At 42.6% G+C, this 19,995-nt stretch overlaps 1 protein-coding gene across 1 annotated transcript in view; it reads left to right on the forward strand.

The window, feature by feature from the left end:
* The first annotated feature begins 4,902 nt into the window (after nt 1-4,902).
* sv2ca (synaptic vesicle glycoprotein 2Ca) overlaps nt 4,903-19,995 on the forward strand; it is a 226,386-nt gene continuing 211,293 nt past the window's right edge. Inside the window, exon 1 of the mRNA XM_069937707.1 lies at nt 4,903-5,473. Coding sequence (XP_069793808.1) covers nt 4,903-5,473 — 571 coding nt within the window. The remainder of the gene's footprint in view (nt 5,474-19,995) is intronic.

Genomic DNA, 19,995 nt, shown 5'->3' on the forward strand with positions numbered 1-19,995 from the left:
CTAGTATCTGCCAAAGTCCTTTCCTGCTCACAGTGTCAAAGGCTTTGGTGAGGCTGCACTTTTCTTGGAGCTGTCTGATGGCAAAGACCATGTCAGTAGTTCCTCTGTTTATGCGAAAGCCACACTGTGATTCTGGGAGGACATTTTTGGTGACACTAGGTATTAGTCTATTAAGGAGAATCCTAGCGAAGATTTTGCCTGCAATGGAGAGCAGCATGATTCCCCTGTAGTTTGAGCAGTCTGATTTCTCGCCTTTGTTTTTGTACAGGGTGATGATGATGGCATCATGAAGGTCATGAGGCAGCTTTCCTTGGTCCCAGCAGAGCATGAAAAACTCATGCAGTTTGGTATGCAGAACTTTGCCACCAGCCTTCCAGACCTCTGGAGGGATTCCATCCATACCTGCTGCTTTGCCACTTTTCAGTTGTTCAATTGCCTTATATGTCTCTTCCCGGGTAAGGACCTCATCCAGCTCTAGCCTCAAGGGTTGTTGAGGGAGCTGGAGCAGGGCGGATTCTTGGACTGAGAAGTTGGCACTGAAAAGGGATTGGAAGTGTTCTGACCATCGATTGAGGATGGAGATCTTGTCGCTGAGGAGGACATTGCCATCTGAGCTGCACAGAGGGCTTTGGACTTGGGGTGAGGGGCCGTACACAGCCTTTAGTGTCTCATAAAAACCCCTGAAATCGCCAATGTCGGTGCTAAGCTGGGTTCGTTTGGCGAGGCTAGTCCACCACTCATTTTGGATCTCCCAGAGTTTGTGCTGAAGGTGTCTGCATGCGAGACAGAAGGCTCGTTTTTTCTCTGGCCAGGAAAGCTTTGCAAGGTGAGCCTGGTGGGCAGATCACTTCTTTGCCAGCAGCTCCTGGATTTCCTGGTTGTTTTTGTCAAACCAGTCCTTGTTTTTCCTGGAGGAGAAGCCCATTACCTCTTCAGTGGATTGCAGTATGGCCGTTTTCAGCTGATCCCAGAGGGTTTCAGAAGACGTGTCCATGAGGCAGATTGCATCCTTGAGGTTTGCTTGGAGGTTTGCCTGGAAGTCTGAGGAGTTCATGTGCGATGAGGCCAGATTGACGTTCAGGTTCTGAAGTTCAAACATGCTAGCTTGAGTTTGTGTGCATCTTTTGAGGGGGAGGACGTGGACCTGTCCTTGGGCCTGCGCAAAGGAGGTTTTAGGTGGAGTGCAGTGTGCGTAGTACTGGCCCCACCCTTTACACCCATGGTCCGTGTGCCGTGGCCAAGCAAGCTGGGACGTGGCAGCGAGGTCCTTGGGTCATAGGTTTTATATCGGAGTGTCCTTCTCCTATGCAGGTTGCCTAACCGGGCTGAAGAGGCCTGCCTCCCCTTTTAGGTCGAAGCATTTCTGGAGATCTACGACCGCTGTCCACAGTTATGGAGTGGTGCGCCCTGGAATCAGCCTGCGTGCGTTTACTCCTGCCGCGGCCGAGTAAAGAGGATGCAGCATTGGTTGAGGATCAGAAAGAAAAGTTCTAGTAGAAAATTTTTTGAAGACTGGAGAGATCTCTGCAATGGAGTTCACAGTTGTTAGTGTTTAGACTAGAGTGGAAAGAGACTGGTCGTGTTATCTGTTAACTGAATCCTGTTGCTGCCGCCGCCGGAGGCCCGAGGTCCTGTTGCTGCCGCCGCCAGAGGCCCGAGGTCCTGTTGCTGCCGCTGCCGGAGGCCCGAGGTCCTGCTGCCACCCAGGGGGCCCGGGGACATCACAAACCACAAAACTGGACCTTCTGCTATTGTGTGTCCTCCAGGTTTCTGTCATCTAAGTGGCTGGTTTTTCCCCTTGGCAATAATGAAAGGAAGGCAAGTATTTCAGAGGCTTTGGGACTTTAATAGATGCTCTGCTTGTCATCCATAAAGACTAGTGTTGACAGTATTTCCCACATCTGTGGACCATTGACCTTTGTTTAATTTAGATAGTACGGATGATAAGAGTTTCATATTACAATGAAAACAGGCATAAATGCATTTTTTAAACTATGTTGGGTTTCCTTTATCAATTTGTAATGCTAGTTTTATTTTGACATTGTAAAGCCGTGCTGGATGATAGAGAAACCATCACAGTTCCCTTTTTTTTCCCCAGATATGCTGCTATTTAATCCACTGAAATAGGGTACCTCCATAATCAGGATATAATATGGATTAAAAGGTCTTAATTCAAAAATTAAACAACCATGTGATATATTTTTAGTATTTCTTATTCCGTCTACTTTATGTATTGTTACTTTCCAGGGTGGGATGGTTAGAATAGAGGTTAGCACAACGCCATTACAGTACCAGTGACCCAGGTTTGAATCCGCCCTGTCTGCAAGGAGTTTGTACCTTCTTCCCACGTCTGTGTGGGTTTGCTCCAGGTGCTCCAGTTTCCTCCAACCCTTCAAAAATATAACAGGGGTGTAGGTTAATTGGGGTATTTGGGTGGCACGAGCTTGTGGGCTGGAAGAGCCTGTCCCCGTGCTGTATATTTAAATTAAATTAAAATTAAAATCTACCAGAGTCAATTACATCCTCAATGATAAGCAATAGATGATAATAATTTTTTTAAAATACAAGGAAGAATAAAGATATTTTGTTACAAAATGTGGATCAGATTATTCGAAAAACATAGGCATCTACAAAAAATAATTGGATGATACTCAGTTTTTTTAGTGGGCTACTTGAGTTTAAAGGTACCCTTTGATTGGAGTTATATTTCAGGGACCATTGATATCTCCGAGACTCTTCGAAATAGGTGTGCTCTTCTCAAAGCTGCTGTTTTAATGTTGTGCAAAATTCCAAGTAAATTACAAGGGATTTGGCTGATGCATGTTGAATATTTCTGGAATATAGATGCACCCAGACTGTCATGTTATTTTTGTGTTTACTATGGTTCAGTTGGTAGCACTCTAGTCCTTGAGTCCTTCTGGCTTCAGCCCCACTGCAGAGAGCATGGTGTAAAAAGCTTTGGCTTACAGTCTAGTTCAGTGCTTTGGTGATGCTGCACTGTCAGAAATGTCTTTTGGCTGGGAAACTAAATCAAGGCCCCACCTGCTCTCTCATGTACATTGCATTATTTTGAAGAGCACTGGGGAAGCTATCACTAATTTCCGATTAATTTCTACTCCTGAACCAGCATCTTGAAATATTATCAGGTCATTATTAGATGCTGTTTGTGAAGCATCCCAATTTACTTGAAGCCCTATGAATTAACAGCCCAACATAGACAATTAAGAGTAATTAGTATTGAGTGTTGTGGAAGTTAGCCTGGGAGAAGTCAATAGGCCCTTTCAAACTGCAACAGCTGGGGAGCCCTCCTGGGACCCAGGTGCAATTACTGGGTCTTGGGTGCAGGATGCACCTTTCAAATCGCAGGTGGACCTACCTGTTAAATCGCCAACACGTCGATTTTAAGGGGATCCTGCCTCCACGATGATGCGGTGACTGACGCATCACACACTTACAAGAACTATTGGCTGTCAGACATCCCCCCCACACCGTCAATCGCTACCCCCGTCATTCACCACCCTCACTGTCAATCGCCACCTCCCCACCTCAGTTTCTCTTTATCTCTGCTCTAAATCTACATAAAGAAACATAAAATGGAGACAAATTTTTGTGGACAGCTGCAAAATGCATACATCTCTGTGGTCAGAAGTGAAACACAAAAGTCTGCAGGTGCTTTGATTGCAGTAAAAACACAGAAATGCTGGAGGAACACAGCATTAATGATGGGCTCAGGCTTAAAAAGTTGGTTGTATATCTTTGTTATATAAAATACACTATTTGGCTTGTTGTGTTTCTTCAACATCGTGTTTTTAGTTCAATCACAGCACCTGCAGACTTTCATGTTTTAGCCATCTTTTTAATTCTGCCTGATGTGTTTTATTCAGGATGGCAATGCCTGGATTGGAAATGAGATGAACAGGTTTCCTCTGTAAACTAGCACTAACTTGATGGACTGAATGGTCTCCTACTATGTGATGAGGGATCATGGAAACACTTAGTGTCCCTATGTCGTGAAATGCACCACTATTAATTTCCATGTCCTTTGTCAGGAATCAATCCAAATTCTGTACCACTGGGAAATCAATAACTAACCATTGAAATTAAAATTCTTCCAAGTGTCATTTTAGTTGAATGTTTAGCTGAAATATCCTAAAGAGAAATGTCTATAAAATTCAACTTAAATCACGTTGAATGGTTTCTGGAAAATAATGCTCCAATTTTCTTTTGCATTCCCAGACTCTGCGTTCAATCCGAAGACCCCTGCTGTAGCTGCTCATCTCTGTGCTTGAGGGCTTCTTTTATCTACTGCAGGTATACCACTTCTATCCAATGGTTGTAAAGAAAAATTATGTCATGGTAGAGCAGCAGATTGCATAAAATCTAAACAAAGACTGGAAAATATTACATTTTTCAATTAGAACATTTTTACCACGCATGATACAAGTATAGAGTCATATAATTCTACAGCGCAAAAATAGGACCTATGATCGAACTTGTCCCTGTCAACCAAGCTAATCCCATTCAATTAGGTTCATCTTCTATCTCCTGAACCCATCTAAACATCCTTTAAGAGCTACACCTGACCCTACAAATATAATATTGTAACTGCTCACTTTAAAACCCAATTTGAAGTCTGCAACTTAACTCTCATTGCCTTTATTGTTCTATGGCTGATTGTATTTATCCATTCCTTTGGTGTGCCAGGTGCTGACAAAGGGAATGTAACAAGAAAAGTCTCCAATCATCAACTGACAACATCAAAAACCCAGTGCAAAACTCACTCGATTTTTGTGCGCTTAAAAATAAAACTGAATGCCAGAACCCCAAACACAAGGCTCCAAGGTTAGACAGTGGTTCTTACTCCCTGTTTGCTAGAGGAAGGCCTTTAAGATTGGAGAAAGGATGGATGACGCTTACAGGAACAGGACTACCCTGATGAAGGGTGCCAAAGACATTGCCAAAGAAGTTAAGAAGCAAACAATAAAGAAAGCCACTGTCGGAGCAGAGTACACGCAGGACAAATACTCAAAGACAGCTTATGCCAATTTTCAAGATGATGACTGCTACAATTATAGCAGAGGACCATATGGAGAAGAACAACAAGAGGATGAGGGTTCAAGTGATGCCACTGAAGGACACGATGAGGAAGATGAGATTTATGAAGGGGAGTATCAGGGGATCCCTGATATGAGCCAAAAGAAGGAGAGCCAGGTTGCCATTGGACAACTTGTCTCAGATGAGTACAAGGACCGCGAGGAGCTGGATGCTGAGAGGAGAGCTGATGAAGAGGAGCTGGCGCAGCAATATGAGCTGATCATTCAGGAGTGTGGCCATGGACGGTTCCAGTGGGCATTGTTCCTTGTGCTAGGATTGTCCCTCATGGCTGATGGAGTGGAGGTGTTTGTGGTGGGTTTTGTCCTGCCAAGTGCTGAGACGGACATGTGTGTGGAAAATTCCAATTCTGGATGGCTGGGTGAGTAAATCTTCATCGATTTCTAATGTGCCGGTTCCTTCCATAAATGTCAGCTTAAATTATATTTTGAAGCTATTCAGTTTTATGATTTAATTGTGTCTTAGTTTAATATTACATTGCCTTTCCCAACAAAGAAAGATTTCCTATAAGTATGAAAATATAAATTATCGATGTGGTAATGGTTAGAGATTGGTCTAACCCTGTCCTGACCTAAAACGTCGACTGCCCATTTCTTTCCATGGATGTTGCCTGACCCAGAGAGAGTCTCCAGCTTCTCTTTGTTGCTCACATATTCCAGCATTTATAGTTCTGAGGCTTTGAAGGTTTCTTCTTTTCTTACCCTCTCTTGAGTTCTTATCTGTGATTAGTGAGGAATAGGTTGTTGCACAATTCCAGTGGTTATGGCAATCTAAAAGTCATGGTATTAGTCAACCAATCAAGTAATTGTATCTTCTAGTCCAAATATGTTGATTTGCAAATTTAAATTAATTAAATCTGGCAATGTGCTGACATATTAGATAAAATAAATTTAAAGCTGCCAGAATCCAACTGGCTCTCTGATGTTCTTCAGTAAGGGAAAGCTGCCACTACATCTCATTTTGATGTACATGTGCACCTGGTCCACACTTCATGATTGATTCTCAGTGCCCTTGGGGTAACTGGAGAAGGCCAGAAGATTCGTATGTTCACCGAACATTACATACCTAATTTGAAACCTAATTAGCTGATGGGCATTTTAGCAAGAAACTTGCAACATTTATAAAGAGAAATGCAAACTTTGCATAAATATGGTTCTGGGTATAAAGGATGCACAATTCCCAGAGTTGCTTTGAAATATATGTTCATGTATCAACAAAAATATTCCATAATAGAATAATTGAATTCAAAGGTATGGTCATGGATTTCAGTGATTTTTACCAACAAAAGAAACATCCTTTTAATGAAGCTGTTCTCTTTGTGCTACTGGTGAACTCAAGGGATAATTTTTTTAAAAGACATATAGCATGGTAACAGGCCATTTCTACCCATGAGTCCAGGCTGTTCAATTTACACCCAATTAACCTATGGACCCCAGTACTTTGAATGGTGGGAGGAATTCGGAGCCCCCAGGGAAAACCATGCAGTCATAGGGAGAATGTACAAACTCCTTACAGACAGCATGGGATTCAAACCTTAATCCCACTTGCTGGCACTGTAAAATCACTGTGCTCACTGCTACTCTAACTAACCATGCCCCCTTTGCAGTAATATTCCTGATTTGACCCAAACATTAAACTTTGAGTACTTGGTAGAATATTTCCCTCAGTATGAGGCATCTTTCATTCAATAAATACGTTGTCGTTATAATCCCTTTGTTTCATGCTTGTATAAAGAATACAAAATACTCTCCTCATTTAGCAATGAAAACAACTAAATGCAGCTCAGGAGAATGTTTATCTCATTATGCATTATGCCCTTTTGTTCACAAATGTGAAAATGTTTAAGAAAACTGATTTTGGGGGCCATTTGACTTCATGGACTTAAAGAACATACTTCTCATCAATAACCTTTTTAAAATAAGTGAGAATGAGAATTAAAGCATTATTCTTATTTTTCTAATTTTGAATATTTATGTGTTAACCAATAAGTCATGGGGGAGGGTGATTCAGACAGGAGTGAATAATTGAGCATAACTAGGAAGTTTGATTAACATAATGGAAAGCTATTTTAATCTTTAATGGGTTAATGGCTACATGTATGGATGTTAATTCATGTCTCTCACATCAATCTAGGCAGATCCTTTCTCCAAGTACACTCAGAGATGTTACAAGTTCTCACTGTTCAATTTGCTCAGGAAATTAACAGAATCAGAATTCATTGTCTTGAACGTGTCACAAAATTTGTGTTTTGCGGCTGCAGGACATTGCAAATATAGCTGTGAATTACATTTCATAAACAAATAAAGTGCTAGAAAATAGGATAAACTGAGGTAGTGTCTGTGGTTCATTGTCCATTGAGAAATCAGATGGCAGGGAAAAGAAGCTGTCCTTGTGCCGCTGCGTGCTCGTCTTCAGGCTCCTGCACTGTTTTTCTGATGGGTAGCAGTGTGAAGAAGGCATGGCCTTTGTGGTGATGGTGGAGGGAGGGGCGGGAGTGGGATGGAGAAGAATAGGGGGTGGTGGTGGCATGCTGTTTCCCAGAGAAAACAGCAGGAGTGATGCAGAGAAACACAGAAACTGCAGAGCTAACAAAAATTTACTGCAGCAACTCAACAGGTCAGGCAGTATCTGAAGATAGAAATGGTCAGTTAAAGTTTTGGGTCTGGACCCTTTATCAATACTTAAGAGAAAAGAGGTGACATTATGCACATCAAAGGGAAAAGAACCTAGAAGAGAGGCCGAGGGGATGATAGGGTATAGGACCCGAGGTGGGGAGACCACAAAGAAGGACAGGGGTTAGAGGAAAGGAAGAAAGGTTAGAGACAATAAAGTTGTAAAAATCATTGTTCATGACATTAGATATAGAGCTGCCTGAGAAGAATATGATGTGATGAATGATAAGTTCAGTTTCATCTTGTATTTGCATGTGTGAGTTCTTAAAAAAACACATGGATGAAGGAAAAGGTTCTTTTCTTTAAAATTGATGTAAACAGCACCATGAGCCAGGCCATGAGGCTGCAAGCCTCCATTACAGATCTCACATACTGTGTGTCAGCCTCCTGCTGGCAGCCAATTCTAATCAAATGGCAAGACATTGCTAGTTGGATTGCAAACATGATCTCTATCATTACATCTCCCTTTCTTAAAACAAAAGTAGCTTACTTTGAACTAACATGTTTTCTTTGTATAACTTTGCAATTTTAACTTTAACAACAAGAACTTGCATTTTCATTATTATCAACATAGTTAACATTTTTTTAAACTTGTTTTGTGTGTTCACATTTACATACACTAAAAAATGAAGAGTGAATAAGACAGCACTACTTCATTCTGTAACAGGAATCTTTAAATTTGCTCAATTAGTCTCTTAGGAGGATTCATGTATCTTGACGATCTCCTGATTGATTGCCCCTGAATCTGACAATGTCTTCTCAGATGTGCATTCAGGTTGTTCAACAGTATCTGCCTTTCCATCTACTGTGGCTGGTCCCATTTGAAGATCTCGACGATTTCTTTGATGAACAGCACCTTCATCTCTCTGAATGGTGTATGATCTTGGCTGGACTTCACTAAGTTCCCTTCTGAGTCCATAAGTCTGTTTTGTCTTTGTCACCACTGTAGAGTTCAGGTAGGTTTTTTGCTCCTCTGTCAAAGTAATGCTTTTGCTTTTCTTTGTTATTCTTTGAACTTTCTCACTTTCTCCCCCTCTTTTATTTTTAGGATGTTCTCCTGAATGGGTAGGTTTGATCTTAGCCTACGTCCCACAAGAAGTTGTGCTAGTGACACACCACCCTCTAGAGGTGTTATGAGATATACTAGCATGCACTGGTAGAAGTCCATTCTACTGTCTTTTTCCTTGTTCATCAGTCTTTTTACTGTCTGAACTGTGGAAAATGAGGACTTGACGTGGTGTGTACAAAGTCCCATTCTTTGGCAAACTGTCGGAACTTTAAATTGCAAAACTGGGGTCCATTGTCTGTGAAGACCTTGCTTGCCACTCCATGTCTGGAGAATATGGTTTTCATACCTGTCATTACAGTGTCTGCAGTGGTGGTGTTCAGTCTACACACCTCTGGATACAAGGAGTAATAGTCTGTGACTACAAGATAGTCCTTCCCTTGACATTTGAATAGGTCAGCATCTTCCTTCTGGTAAGGTCTGTTTGGTGTTGGGTGCGGCTTTAGTGGTTCTGCAGGATTGCTTGCTTGATATTTCCGGCATATTGTACAGTTTGACACTTCATTTGTTATATCATTGTTGATTCTTGCCCAGTACATCACCTCTCGTGCTCTTTTCTTGTACTTTTTGATTCCGAGACATCCTCCATGGATCCTTTTTAGCATCTCTTTCCTCACACTCTTTGGGATAAGGATTATGTTTCCTTTATAGATGATGCCTTCAACCACTGATAGTTCCGCCCTGCAGTTCCAGTACTCTGAAACATCAGGTGAGTAGTCCTGCTTCATGTTGGGCCATCCATCCAAGATGTTTTTTTTCAGTTGTCTCAGTGTTTCATCTTTGTTTGTCTCTGACTTTATGAGCTCCATTTTTGAATCTGATATGGTCAGAGCACTTGTGATCATGTCCACAAAGGCATTCAAGTCTTCATCCATTTTACTGTTTGTGGGCTCTCTTGTGTCAACAGCTCAAGACAACATGTCTGCTGTGCACATTAGTTTACCCGGAGTGTATGCCACATTCAGTGTATAGCGTTGCATCATTCTTTTTATTCTAAGTGGATTCATTTAATGGCTTTTGGAACAATGCAATCAAGGGCTTATGGCAGTCTCTACACTAATTATTTGACCTGACACAAACTGATGAAATTTTTCACAGGTGTATGTGATGCTGAGCAGCTCCTTTTCAATTTGAGCGTATCGCGTCTCCGCGTCTGCCATTGAGCATGATGCATATGCAATGGGTTGCCAGTCATCATACTTTTTGCAGAAGAACTGCACCAAGCCCACTATGTGATGCATCTGATGATATCTTGATGGGTCTTGCTGGGCTATAAAACCTCAGAACTGGTTCCTCTGTTAGCAGTTTCTTTCGTTCGCTCCATGACGTTTCATGTTCATGATTCCACTCCCATTCAATGTTCTTTTCTGTTTGTAATCTCAATGAAGCCATCTTTTCTGAGAGGTTGGATATGAATTTACCCATATAGTTGACTATTCCATTAAACCTCTGTACATTCTTTTTGCATTGTGGCCTTGGCATGTTCCCAGTGGACACCTCTCTGGGACCTGGTCTAATGTGGTCCCTGCCAATAATATCTCCTACAAATGTTAGTTCTGTCACCTCAAGATGGCATTTCTCTCTATTCAGCTTTAGGTTTGCTTTCCTTGTTGCTTCTAGCACTTTCCTTCATCTCTCATCATGCTCCATTCTCATGGTTCCCCATACTATGATGTCATCAAATGTGGTATCAACTCCGTCCAGGTGCTCATAGACCATATGGATAGTTTTGTGATACACTTCAGGAGCTAGGCAATTCCAAATGGTAACCTTGGGAATCTGTATCTGCCAAATGGACCATTGAACGTGCACAGCCTTGAACTTGCTTCATCCAGTTTTAACTGCCAAAATCCTGATGATGCATCTAACTTGCTGAAAAACTTTAAATTTGCAAACTGTGGCATGATTTCTTCATACGTCTGAAGCTTAAAGCAGGGGTGTCAAACTCAAATTCACGGAGGGCCAAAATTAAAAACTTGGACTAAGTCGAGGGCCAAACTAAATATTTATTGAACATTTTCAACAACATCTGCATGTTTTCTCTTCTTTCAACATATGTAATGTTAAACTTTAGGATATAACAGGTCAGGAGTAAGTAGCTCAAGTTCACCCTTTGCTTGACCTGAGGGAAATCTATTTGGTCCCTGTGGAGATGTAGTCAGTATTCACAGGCTGTGTCCATTTTGGCCTGCATCAGGACTCAGCATTTCCTGCTCATTCCTCAGGCTCTAGGCCTCTATTCACCCTCGACCCACCATCCCTCTACCTGACCAGTCCTTTACCCAACCTCTACTCACCCCTCACTCCACTCGCTCTGCCTCTACCCACCCCATCCTATACACGCCCCTCTACTGCCTCTCCCCTCAACCTGTTCCTCCCTCTACCCGTCTCTCACCCTCTAGTCACCCCTCCCCTACTCGCCCTGCCCCTCCCCTTTTACCTCTTCCCTATCCACCCCTCCTTCTACTCATCCCTCCCTCTAACTGCCCCTCGCACCACCATAACTTCCCCTGCCCATTACTCCTCACCTACACCCTCTGCCCACCCCTGCTTACCCACCCACTCAGGCCCAGTGCGCTGCCGATCAGCCTCTGCGGACAGCCACCATCTCTCTCTTCACATGCAGGGCCGAACCAGCCGTCCCTGGGGTCCGCACGGGTGCAAGCGCTGAAGGCCATGGCGACCGGGAGAAGTGCGTTTGCGCTGTGGAAGGGCCGTCCGGTGCCAGTCACGCGGGGCTCGCGCTGCCCGGGGGCCGTGCGCAGCCTGCCATGTCTGTCGCGCCGACAGGAAATCATAGGCGTTCGCCAATCCGCCGCACCACTCGACAGGTGGGAGAAGTGACTGGTTGTGCAGGGTGCCTTCCAACCGACTTGCCGGCTGATGACATCGACAGACTTCTCGTGTTACAATTTCTCGTGTTACAATGGGGAAGGATGTGCAATGAAGGGGGAGGATGGTGGGGGTGACATTACCAAAAAACAGCATCAGCTCTCGCTGCAGGGGGGGCCACCTCTAATACATTTTTGAAATGATCTTGCGGGCCAAATATAATTATATCGCGGGCCAAATTTGACCCGCGGGCCAGCGTTTGACATGTGTGGCTTAAAGTGTTTTCTCTTTATTGCTCTGTTTAGATCTCTTTGATCCAGGCAAATTCTAAGCTTTCTATTCTTAGTGCCCACAATAACAAGTGACCTCGCCCACTCCATTGGCTCATCTATCTTCTGAATCACATTCAGGGTTTCCATCCTGTCCAACTCTGCCTTTAATGGCTTTTTAAGCACAAATGGAACTTTTCTGCATGGATGTATTATTGGTTGCACATGTCTACCCACCCTGATCGTGTGTTCTCCTGGAAGGCAGGCTTGACCCTGAAATAGGTCATTGAACTCTTTCATGAGTTCATCGTAGACTGTCTCTCCTTGGCTTTCCACAATGAGGACTCTTTTTACCAGGTTCAATTTCTCACAGGCTGTTAAACCTAGTATGGCCTGTACATCCTTTGATACCACGATGAATGCTAACATGTGCTCTTTGTCCTTGTGTTTTACTTTGACCATGCATTCTCCTTGCACTGGTGTATCGGTATCTGAATATCCTGTCACCCTCACTTTTGTTCCATACATCTTTGGACTGCATCTTATCTTAAAATCAGTCTCTGATATTTCATTAATTTGTGCCTCATTATCCAATTTAACTGAAATGTGTATGTCATTCACTTTTAATCTCAACATCCAGTCTCTGTTTTCTTTCTTGTTTTCAGTCACAACTACATAGAATTCCTCTATCTCCCTTTCATCTACTGCATGAACCTTGGTTCCTACAGCAACGGGCATAATGGTTGCTTTTTTTGCACATAAAGCATGTTTTACCATATGCTGGAAACTTTTTTGGTAGGTGTTGTGTACCACATCGATGACACGGCTTTCGATTGTCCCTTTCATTTTTCTTCGCTGGCCATGCCTCTCTTTCCACTTTGGCGCTCTTTTTGTTAAATGGTTTATGTCTGTTCTTGCTCACTGCATCCACAATGTAGCTCGTTTCACTGAACAGTTCTTTTGCCGGCAATTTTACAATTTCTGTAGCCCTACAGAGTGCTATGGCTTTTGCCAGGTCTAGATTTTGCTCTCTTAGCAGTCTTTACCTTAGACTATTATCTGAAATACCACACACAAGTCTGTCATTTATCAGCAAGTCGGTCAGTCCACCAAATTCACACATTTAGCTTCTGATTCTCAATTAAATTACATTCTGATCAATACTTTCTTCCATTTTCTGTACACATGTGAAAAATCTGTTCCTCTCAAAGGACACATTACATTTAGGTATGCAGAATGCCTCAAACTGTTCCATTTTTTTTTACAGTTTCATTTTATTTCCTTCAGCAGCAAATGTGAAGTTATTATACACCTCCAGGGCTTCATCACCCACAACATGTAAGAAAATTGATGCTTTCACTTTATCACTTTTCCCATCAGCTCTGACTGCCGCTAAATACAATCCAAAATGCTGTTCAAATCTGTTCCAATTTTCAGCCGCATTACCTGTCAGCTGAAGTTTTGCTGGTGGATGTAATCCTTCTATTTTTCACTGTGCTAGCTTCTCTTCACTGATCAGTTCCTGACTTTAGATTTTACTTTTTAAAGTGTTTCCTTCTAATTTCCTTCTGACACCATGTTTCATCTTGTGTTCATATGTGTGAGTTCTTAAACGACAAATGGATGAAGGAAAAGATTCTTTAGTTTAAAGGTGATGTAATCAGCACCAGGAGGCAGGCCATGAGGCTGCAAGCCTTCAATACAGATCTCACATACTGTGTGTAAGCCCCCTGCTGGCAGCCATGTCTAATCAAACGATAAGGCATTGCTAGTTGCATTGCAACCATGATCACTCTCATTACATGTTCCTCATTGGGCACATTCTAACAATGGATGAGGTCGGGGACAGACATTCCAGTGTAGGAATTACTGGAAGAGTTACAAGAACTGCAGATACTCGTACAGTATGTTGAGCAAACATTGAGAAGCTGGAGGTCTCAGCAGGTATCAGCAGCATCTTTGGAGAAGAATGGTTTGTCAATGTTTTAGATTGGAGCCTTTTTCATTTGAAGCATCATATGTCTATGTCTCTCCATGGATGCTGCCTGACCTGTCAGCCTCTCTTTGTCTGCAGAAGGAGTGCACCCCCTGTCTTAAAGCCCACCACCCTCTTTGCCAAATACCACTACCATCTGTGGCAGAGTCTGCGAACACCATTTTGACCTCCTCACAACCTCACAGTGGGGATTAACAGAAGACTCTGTTGAAGGTGTATAATTATTTTATTTTTTTTCTAAACAAAGCCAGATTTTCAATTTTCAGACTTTAGAAAATTAAGCTTCGTTAAATTTCTGGCCATCTGTTGAAATTGTGTGAACCTCATAAACAATATTTTTTTAAAAATTACAGAAGCTTGAGAGAGTAACTGGTTGGAAGAGCAGTAGTAGGGAAGACAGCAAAGCAGAAATGAATAGAGTTTCTTCAAGAAATGAGGAAGGTGCAGGATCAATACATAACAATAAAAAGAGGAAATATTCAAATGGAAGATCGTCAAAACTATTGCAAATGAGCGAAGTCAAATCGATGTGAAAGCAAAAGAGAGGACTGACAAAGAAGCCAAAATTTGTGGGAATATCTGCTACACTAAGAACCACTACACTAATTAATCTAATATTTAGATGTTTGCTACAGTAGGCAATCCCCACATGCGTGAATATGGCCTGGACTGTACTCTATCCATTGAAAATGGGAACTTGGATTCCTTTTGTGGGCTAGAAAGTGCATTATTCTTTCAATGCCAAAGAAAAGTGACATTGGAAGTTAGCCTAGTGAGCTGCAGAAGTCAAATAAAAACTAAATTGCACGTTGCAAGATACACAGAACACAATTACTTGACTTCCTTCAATAATTCAGTGATATTGTCAGTTTTCAGTGCTAAGTTCTCTTTTGATTTGATCACATTTCTAACAACTGCTGGCATTTAGCTGGCTGTCCTCTGGAACAAGTTTCATTTGAATTGGGCAGGGATCTATATCCTAGTGTATCGAAGGACAATGGTTTTAGATATGACTATACACTAAATAGCTCTGGGAGGATGAGAATGGGAGAAGTAGTGCTTGATGCCACACTTTAGCTATCTTTAGCTTTGCAATTTGTCTCTTTGAACCAAGTCTGTGAATGTGAAGGATAAGGAGTGAAATCCAAGCGTAGCATTACTGAACAGGTTATTGTTGAGTATTGCCAAAATACTATCACCAGTAAGTAATCTGCTGCACCAGATGTCCCAGCACACTCGACCACTGCTACACCAGGATAAGGGAGGCCTACCAATCTTTCCTGAGACCACATCTTGGTAAGGCAAATCATCTGGCTGTGCTCCTTCTGCCTTCATGCAGAGCCTAAAAAGAGAAGCTCTAGAGATCAGGACAGCTAGAAGGCAGCCGTAGGAAGACGAAGGACGATTACAGGACTTCCTAGCTTTCCTCTGAGCTCTTCCAGCATTTTGAGTTTTTACAGGACTTCCTAGAATCAACAGATTGGGCGGTGTTCAGAACTCAGCTGAGGATCTGAATGATTACACCAGACTTTATCAAAACAGCTGTGGATTAGTGTTTCCCCACCAAGTCATTCAGGGTTTTCTCCAACCAGAACCTCTGGATTAACAATAAAATCCTGAACCTGCTGAGCACAAGATCAGAGGCATTTAAGTCCAGAGATCCAGATCAATGCAGAAGGAAGAGGTATGACCATCAGAAAGCCATCTCCTGGACGAAGTGCAAGTTTCAGATGGTAATGGAAACAATGAAAAATACGTGACAGCTGTGGCAGGGTTTAGATGAAATAACCTGCTACAAACCTAAATCCGGTGCAGCAGGAGATGGCAAAGCCTCTCTCCCAGATGAATTCAATGCTGATTCAATCATAAGAACAAGGAAGAAAACTGCACATTTCCATGACCGCTGATGATCCTCTCCTCTCCATATCCCAGGATGATGTGCAGACTCCCTTCAGGAGAATGAATCAGAGGAAAGCATCCAGTCTGGATGAAGTACCTGAGAAAATATTTAAAATCTGTGTTGACTAACTTGCCGATGGATTTCTTCAACGACTCACTCTGGAAGGGCATGGTACCCACCTGTTTCAAACAGGTGTCTATCATACTGGTGCCCAAGAAAAGGGTGATAACCTATCTAAATGACTATTTTCCAGTGGCACTCACATCAAAAGTGACAGTGTTTTGAAAGGCTGGTATTGAAGCATATCAGCTCCTGTCTGAGTGGTGACATGGATCCATTCCAATTGGATGCCACAGGTCTATGGCGGATGCCATCTCACAAAGCCCTGGAAATCCTGGACACCAAAGATGCAAGATGCATTTTATCAACCACAGTTGATAACCACAATGCCATCATCTTCTCAAAACTGATCATCAAACTCCAAGACCTGGGCCTCAAAACCCCACTGTGTAATTGGATCCCAGATTTTCTTATCTCTAGATCACAATCAGTGAGGGTTGGTAAGAACATCTCCTCCACAATCTCTGTGTTCTTAGCCACCTGTTCTACTCACTTTACCCCTTACCGTTCTTTCCTGAGACCATATTTTGGTAAGGCAAATCGTCTGGTGATACCACGGTAGTGGGTTGCATAAAAAGGGGTGATGATTCAGCAAACAGGGGGGAGATTGAAAACTTGGCTGAATGATACACCGATGACAACCTCGCACTCAATGTCATCATATCCAAGGAGCTGATTGTTGACTTCAGGAAGGGAAATCCAGAGGTGTACGATCCAGTGATCATTCGGGGATCAGAGGTGGAGAGGGTGAAAAAATTTAAGTTCTTGGAAGTCACTATTTTGGACGATCTTTCCTGGACCCAACACAAAAATGGCATCGGGAAGAAAGCACTTCCTCAGGAGTTTGCGGAGGTTTGGCATGACATTGGAAACCGTGGGAAATTTCTGCAGATGTGTGGTATAAATTGTGCTAACTGGCTGAATCATGGTTTGGTATGGGGACACCAATGTCCCCATGTGAAAATCCCTGTAAAAGGTAGTGGACACAGCCCAGGACATCATGGGTAAAAAAACTCCCCACCCTCGGGAACATCTACAGAGAGCAGCAGCAATCATGAAAGAGCCACACCACCCAGCACTTGTTCTATTCTGGATCCTACCATCAGGAAAGAGATCTAGGTGCCACAAGTCTTGCATCCGCAGGTTCAGATACAGCTGCTACTCCTCCACCATCAGACTCCTCAACAACAAACACAATCAAGGCCTTATTTAAGGACTCTTACTTTTGCATTTTATTGATTTTTTTTTCTCTCTGTATTGCAATCAGTTTGTTTACATTTTTTTTGTTTACATGCATACATTGAGCCCAATTTTTTTTGCACTGCCAATAAGTGGTAATTCTGCCTCACCCACAGAAAAAAGAATCTCAGGGTTGTATGTGACGCCATGTCTGTAGTCTGACAACGAACCTGAATTTGAGTGTTGTTGCTGGAACAATTTGTCGAGAAGTGTACTTGTTCAGGACGATAGGTCTGCACTATACTTAGGTCCTGTTGCTTGTTCCCCTTGCATTTGCTGCATCTTCTTTTTCTGGCTGTCTATCCTGCAGGATGATGATTGTTCCTTTCTGTCAGTTTGTGGGGTTTGATATGTGCATCCTGGAGGGGCTGTACAGGCTGATCCTTAACAGGCACTGCTTGCAACATATGTGGCAGGTGAGGCCTAGAGGGGTAGCAGGGGCAGAATCTCTGCTGTGGTGCTTTCTGTGCCTCTGAGCTTGCTCTCAGCAGCGTCCATACCCCACTCCTCAGAAAGGAACAGCGTGTATGTGAATGGATTTTAGGTGAGTAGGGTTTGCATAGATCCAGATCCACCCTCTTAACAACCCCTCCTGGATCCGGTGGCATGGTGAGGTCTAAGGTGGCTGAGGGAAATTCTGTTGCAGCAAATGGCCAGACCAAGCTTCGATGCAAAGGATGCTGTTTCCGTGCTTCACAGCATGTGTTTGCTAGGTGGTCGTTGACCCTATGAGAGGGTTCATCTACCCTCTAACACGTCTTGTTTTTCATCCTCAAGGGTGTCGAGCCACCCAGTGCACCAGACAAGCCTGGTGGGGGAGCTGGTTTAGTCACTGGCCACCTGACCATGCCATAGGTGGTACTGGGCTACATGGTACCAACAGCACTCAGATGAGTAACCTGACAAACACTGCATACACTGCTCCTAGATCTTTCATTACATCATTAGGATTGAATTCAATTGGTTGAGCTGCATGGGAGTTCAATCATCTTCATTTACGGTGGAATCTGAGATGGATCAGCTGAAGATAAATGTTAGTGGAAATGTGATAAAGAAAATTAAATTAATAGGATTCTACAAGGCAAAGACGATAGACTACGGCAAAGTATTTCCAGAGGCTATTCACATCATGCAGTCTCCTTCACTCTTGCACTCAATCAAACAAAGGTCACACATATTTGAAGGAATAGCACATAACAGATCGTGGATAGTATGATTTCAAAATATAATAGAAAATCAGTTGATATATCTGGGAAAAAGAGGCTGGAAGGAATTGAGAAGTGAAGCAAAAAATGGTAATTGCTGTTGTGTTCTATGTTAAAGTAATATTTTTGCACACGTCATGCCACACACACTCAATGTTGTAAGCAACAATGATTTGAAGGAATATTTCTTGTGGTCTTAAAATATTAAATTTCTTGCTCTTTGAAATGAAATAGTTCAGAATGATAACTCAAATGCATCAAAATGCATAGTACAAGCCTTCATTCTGTTCACATAGATGAGACAACAGCACAAGAGGATATAAAGGCAATATTGAAAAGAAAGCACAGGGAAACACATTAAGCACTGACAATAATGAATAGCAATATATGGCATTCATTGACATGGTGTGAGTTGCTGAATTCTATGCCAGATCGCATGGGCATAATGGACTTGTTCATATTTGGAGGCAGCACTTTCCCTTTTGCATTTGAAGAGGATAAAGGAGCTAATAGCCTCCAGACAGTCCATGCCATCACTGATCTGAATGATGTCTTGAAGAAGCAATATTCTGCATCTCACTGATCTTAGGACAAATCTGATGTCTTCTCTATGGAGATGCCAGTTAGAGGTCACAGCCACTAGTCATTGCATCAGACAATTTCAATCAGTTATAGTATTTGTTAAAAGGAAGTAAGAAGTCAATCTTGATGGATTTCTTCATCATCTCACTCCGGCAGGGTGTGGTACCCTTCTGTTTCAAACAGGCCTCAATCATGCCTGTGCCCAAGAAGAGTGTGGTATCCTGCCTAAATGACCACCGACTAACAGCACTTAGCTCCACAGTGGTGAAATGTTTTGAGAAGCTGGTGCGGAAGCACATCAGTTCCTGTCTGAATGGCGACATGGATCCATTCTAATTTGCCTTCCACTGCAAAAGGTCTAGATCAGATGCCATCTCGTGGGCTCTACACAAAATCCAGGAAATCCTGGACACCAAAGATATTTACATCAAGACGATTTTTGTCAACCACAGTTTAGCATTCAACACATCATCCTCTCAAAACTGATCAGCAAACTCCAAGACCTGGGCCTCACTGGATTTCCTCACCTCTAGACCATGAACAGTGAGGACTGGTAAGAACATCTCCTCCACAATCTTCATCAGGAGGGCTGCTTTCTTATCCCCCCTACTCTACTCGCTTTACACCTATGACTGTGTGGCTCAGTATGACGATGACACTATCTACAAATTTGCTATTGATATCATGGTAGTGAGTTGTATAAAAATGAATGTTGATTCTGCAGAAAGGAGGGAGATGGAAGGCTAGACTTAATGGTGTACTAACAGCAACCTCGCACTCAATGTCACCAAAACCAAGGAGCTGATTGTGGACTTTAGGAAGGAATAATTAGAGGAGTATGATCCAGTGATCATTGAGGCATCAGAGGTGAAGAAGGTGGAAAAATTTAAATTCCTGGGAGTCACTATCTCAGAGTATCTTTCCTGGACCTAACTCACTAGTGTCATCGTGAAGAAAGCTCATCAATGCTTCTACCACTTCAGGAGTTTGCAGACGTTTGGT

Source organism: Narcine bancroftii, chromosome 1, assembly GCF_036971445.1.
Source record: "Narcine bancroftii isolate sNarBan1 chromosome 1, sNarBan1.hap1, whole genome shotgun sequence".
Taxonomy (NCBI): domain Eukaryota; kingdom Metazoa; phylum Chordata; class Chondrichthyes; order Torpediniformes; family Narcinidae; genus Narcine; species Narcine bancroftii.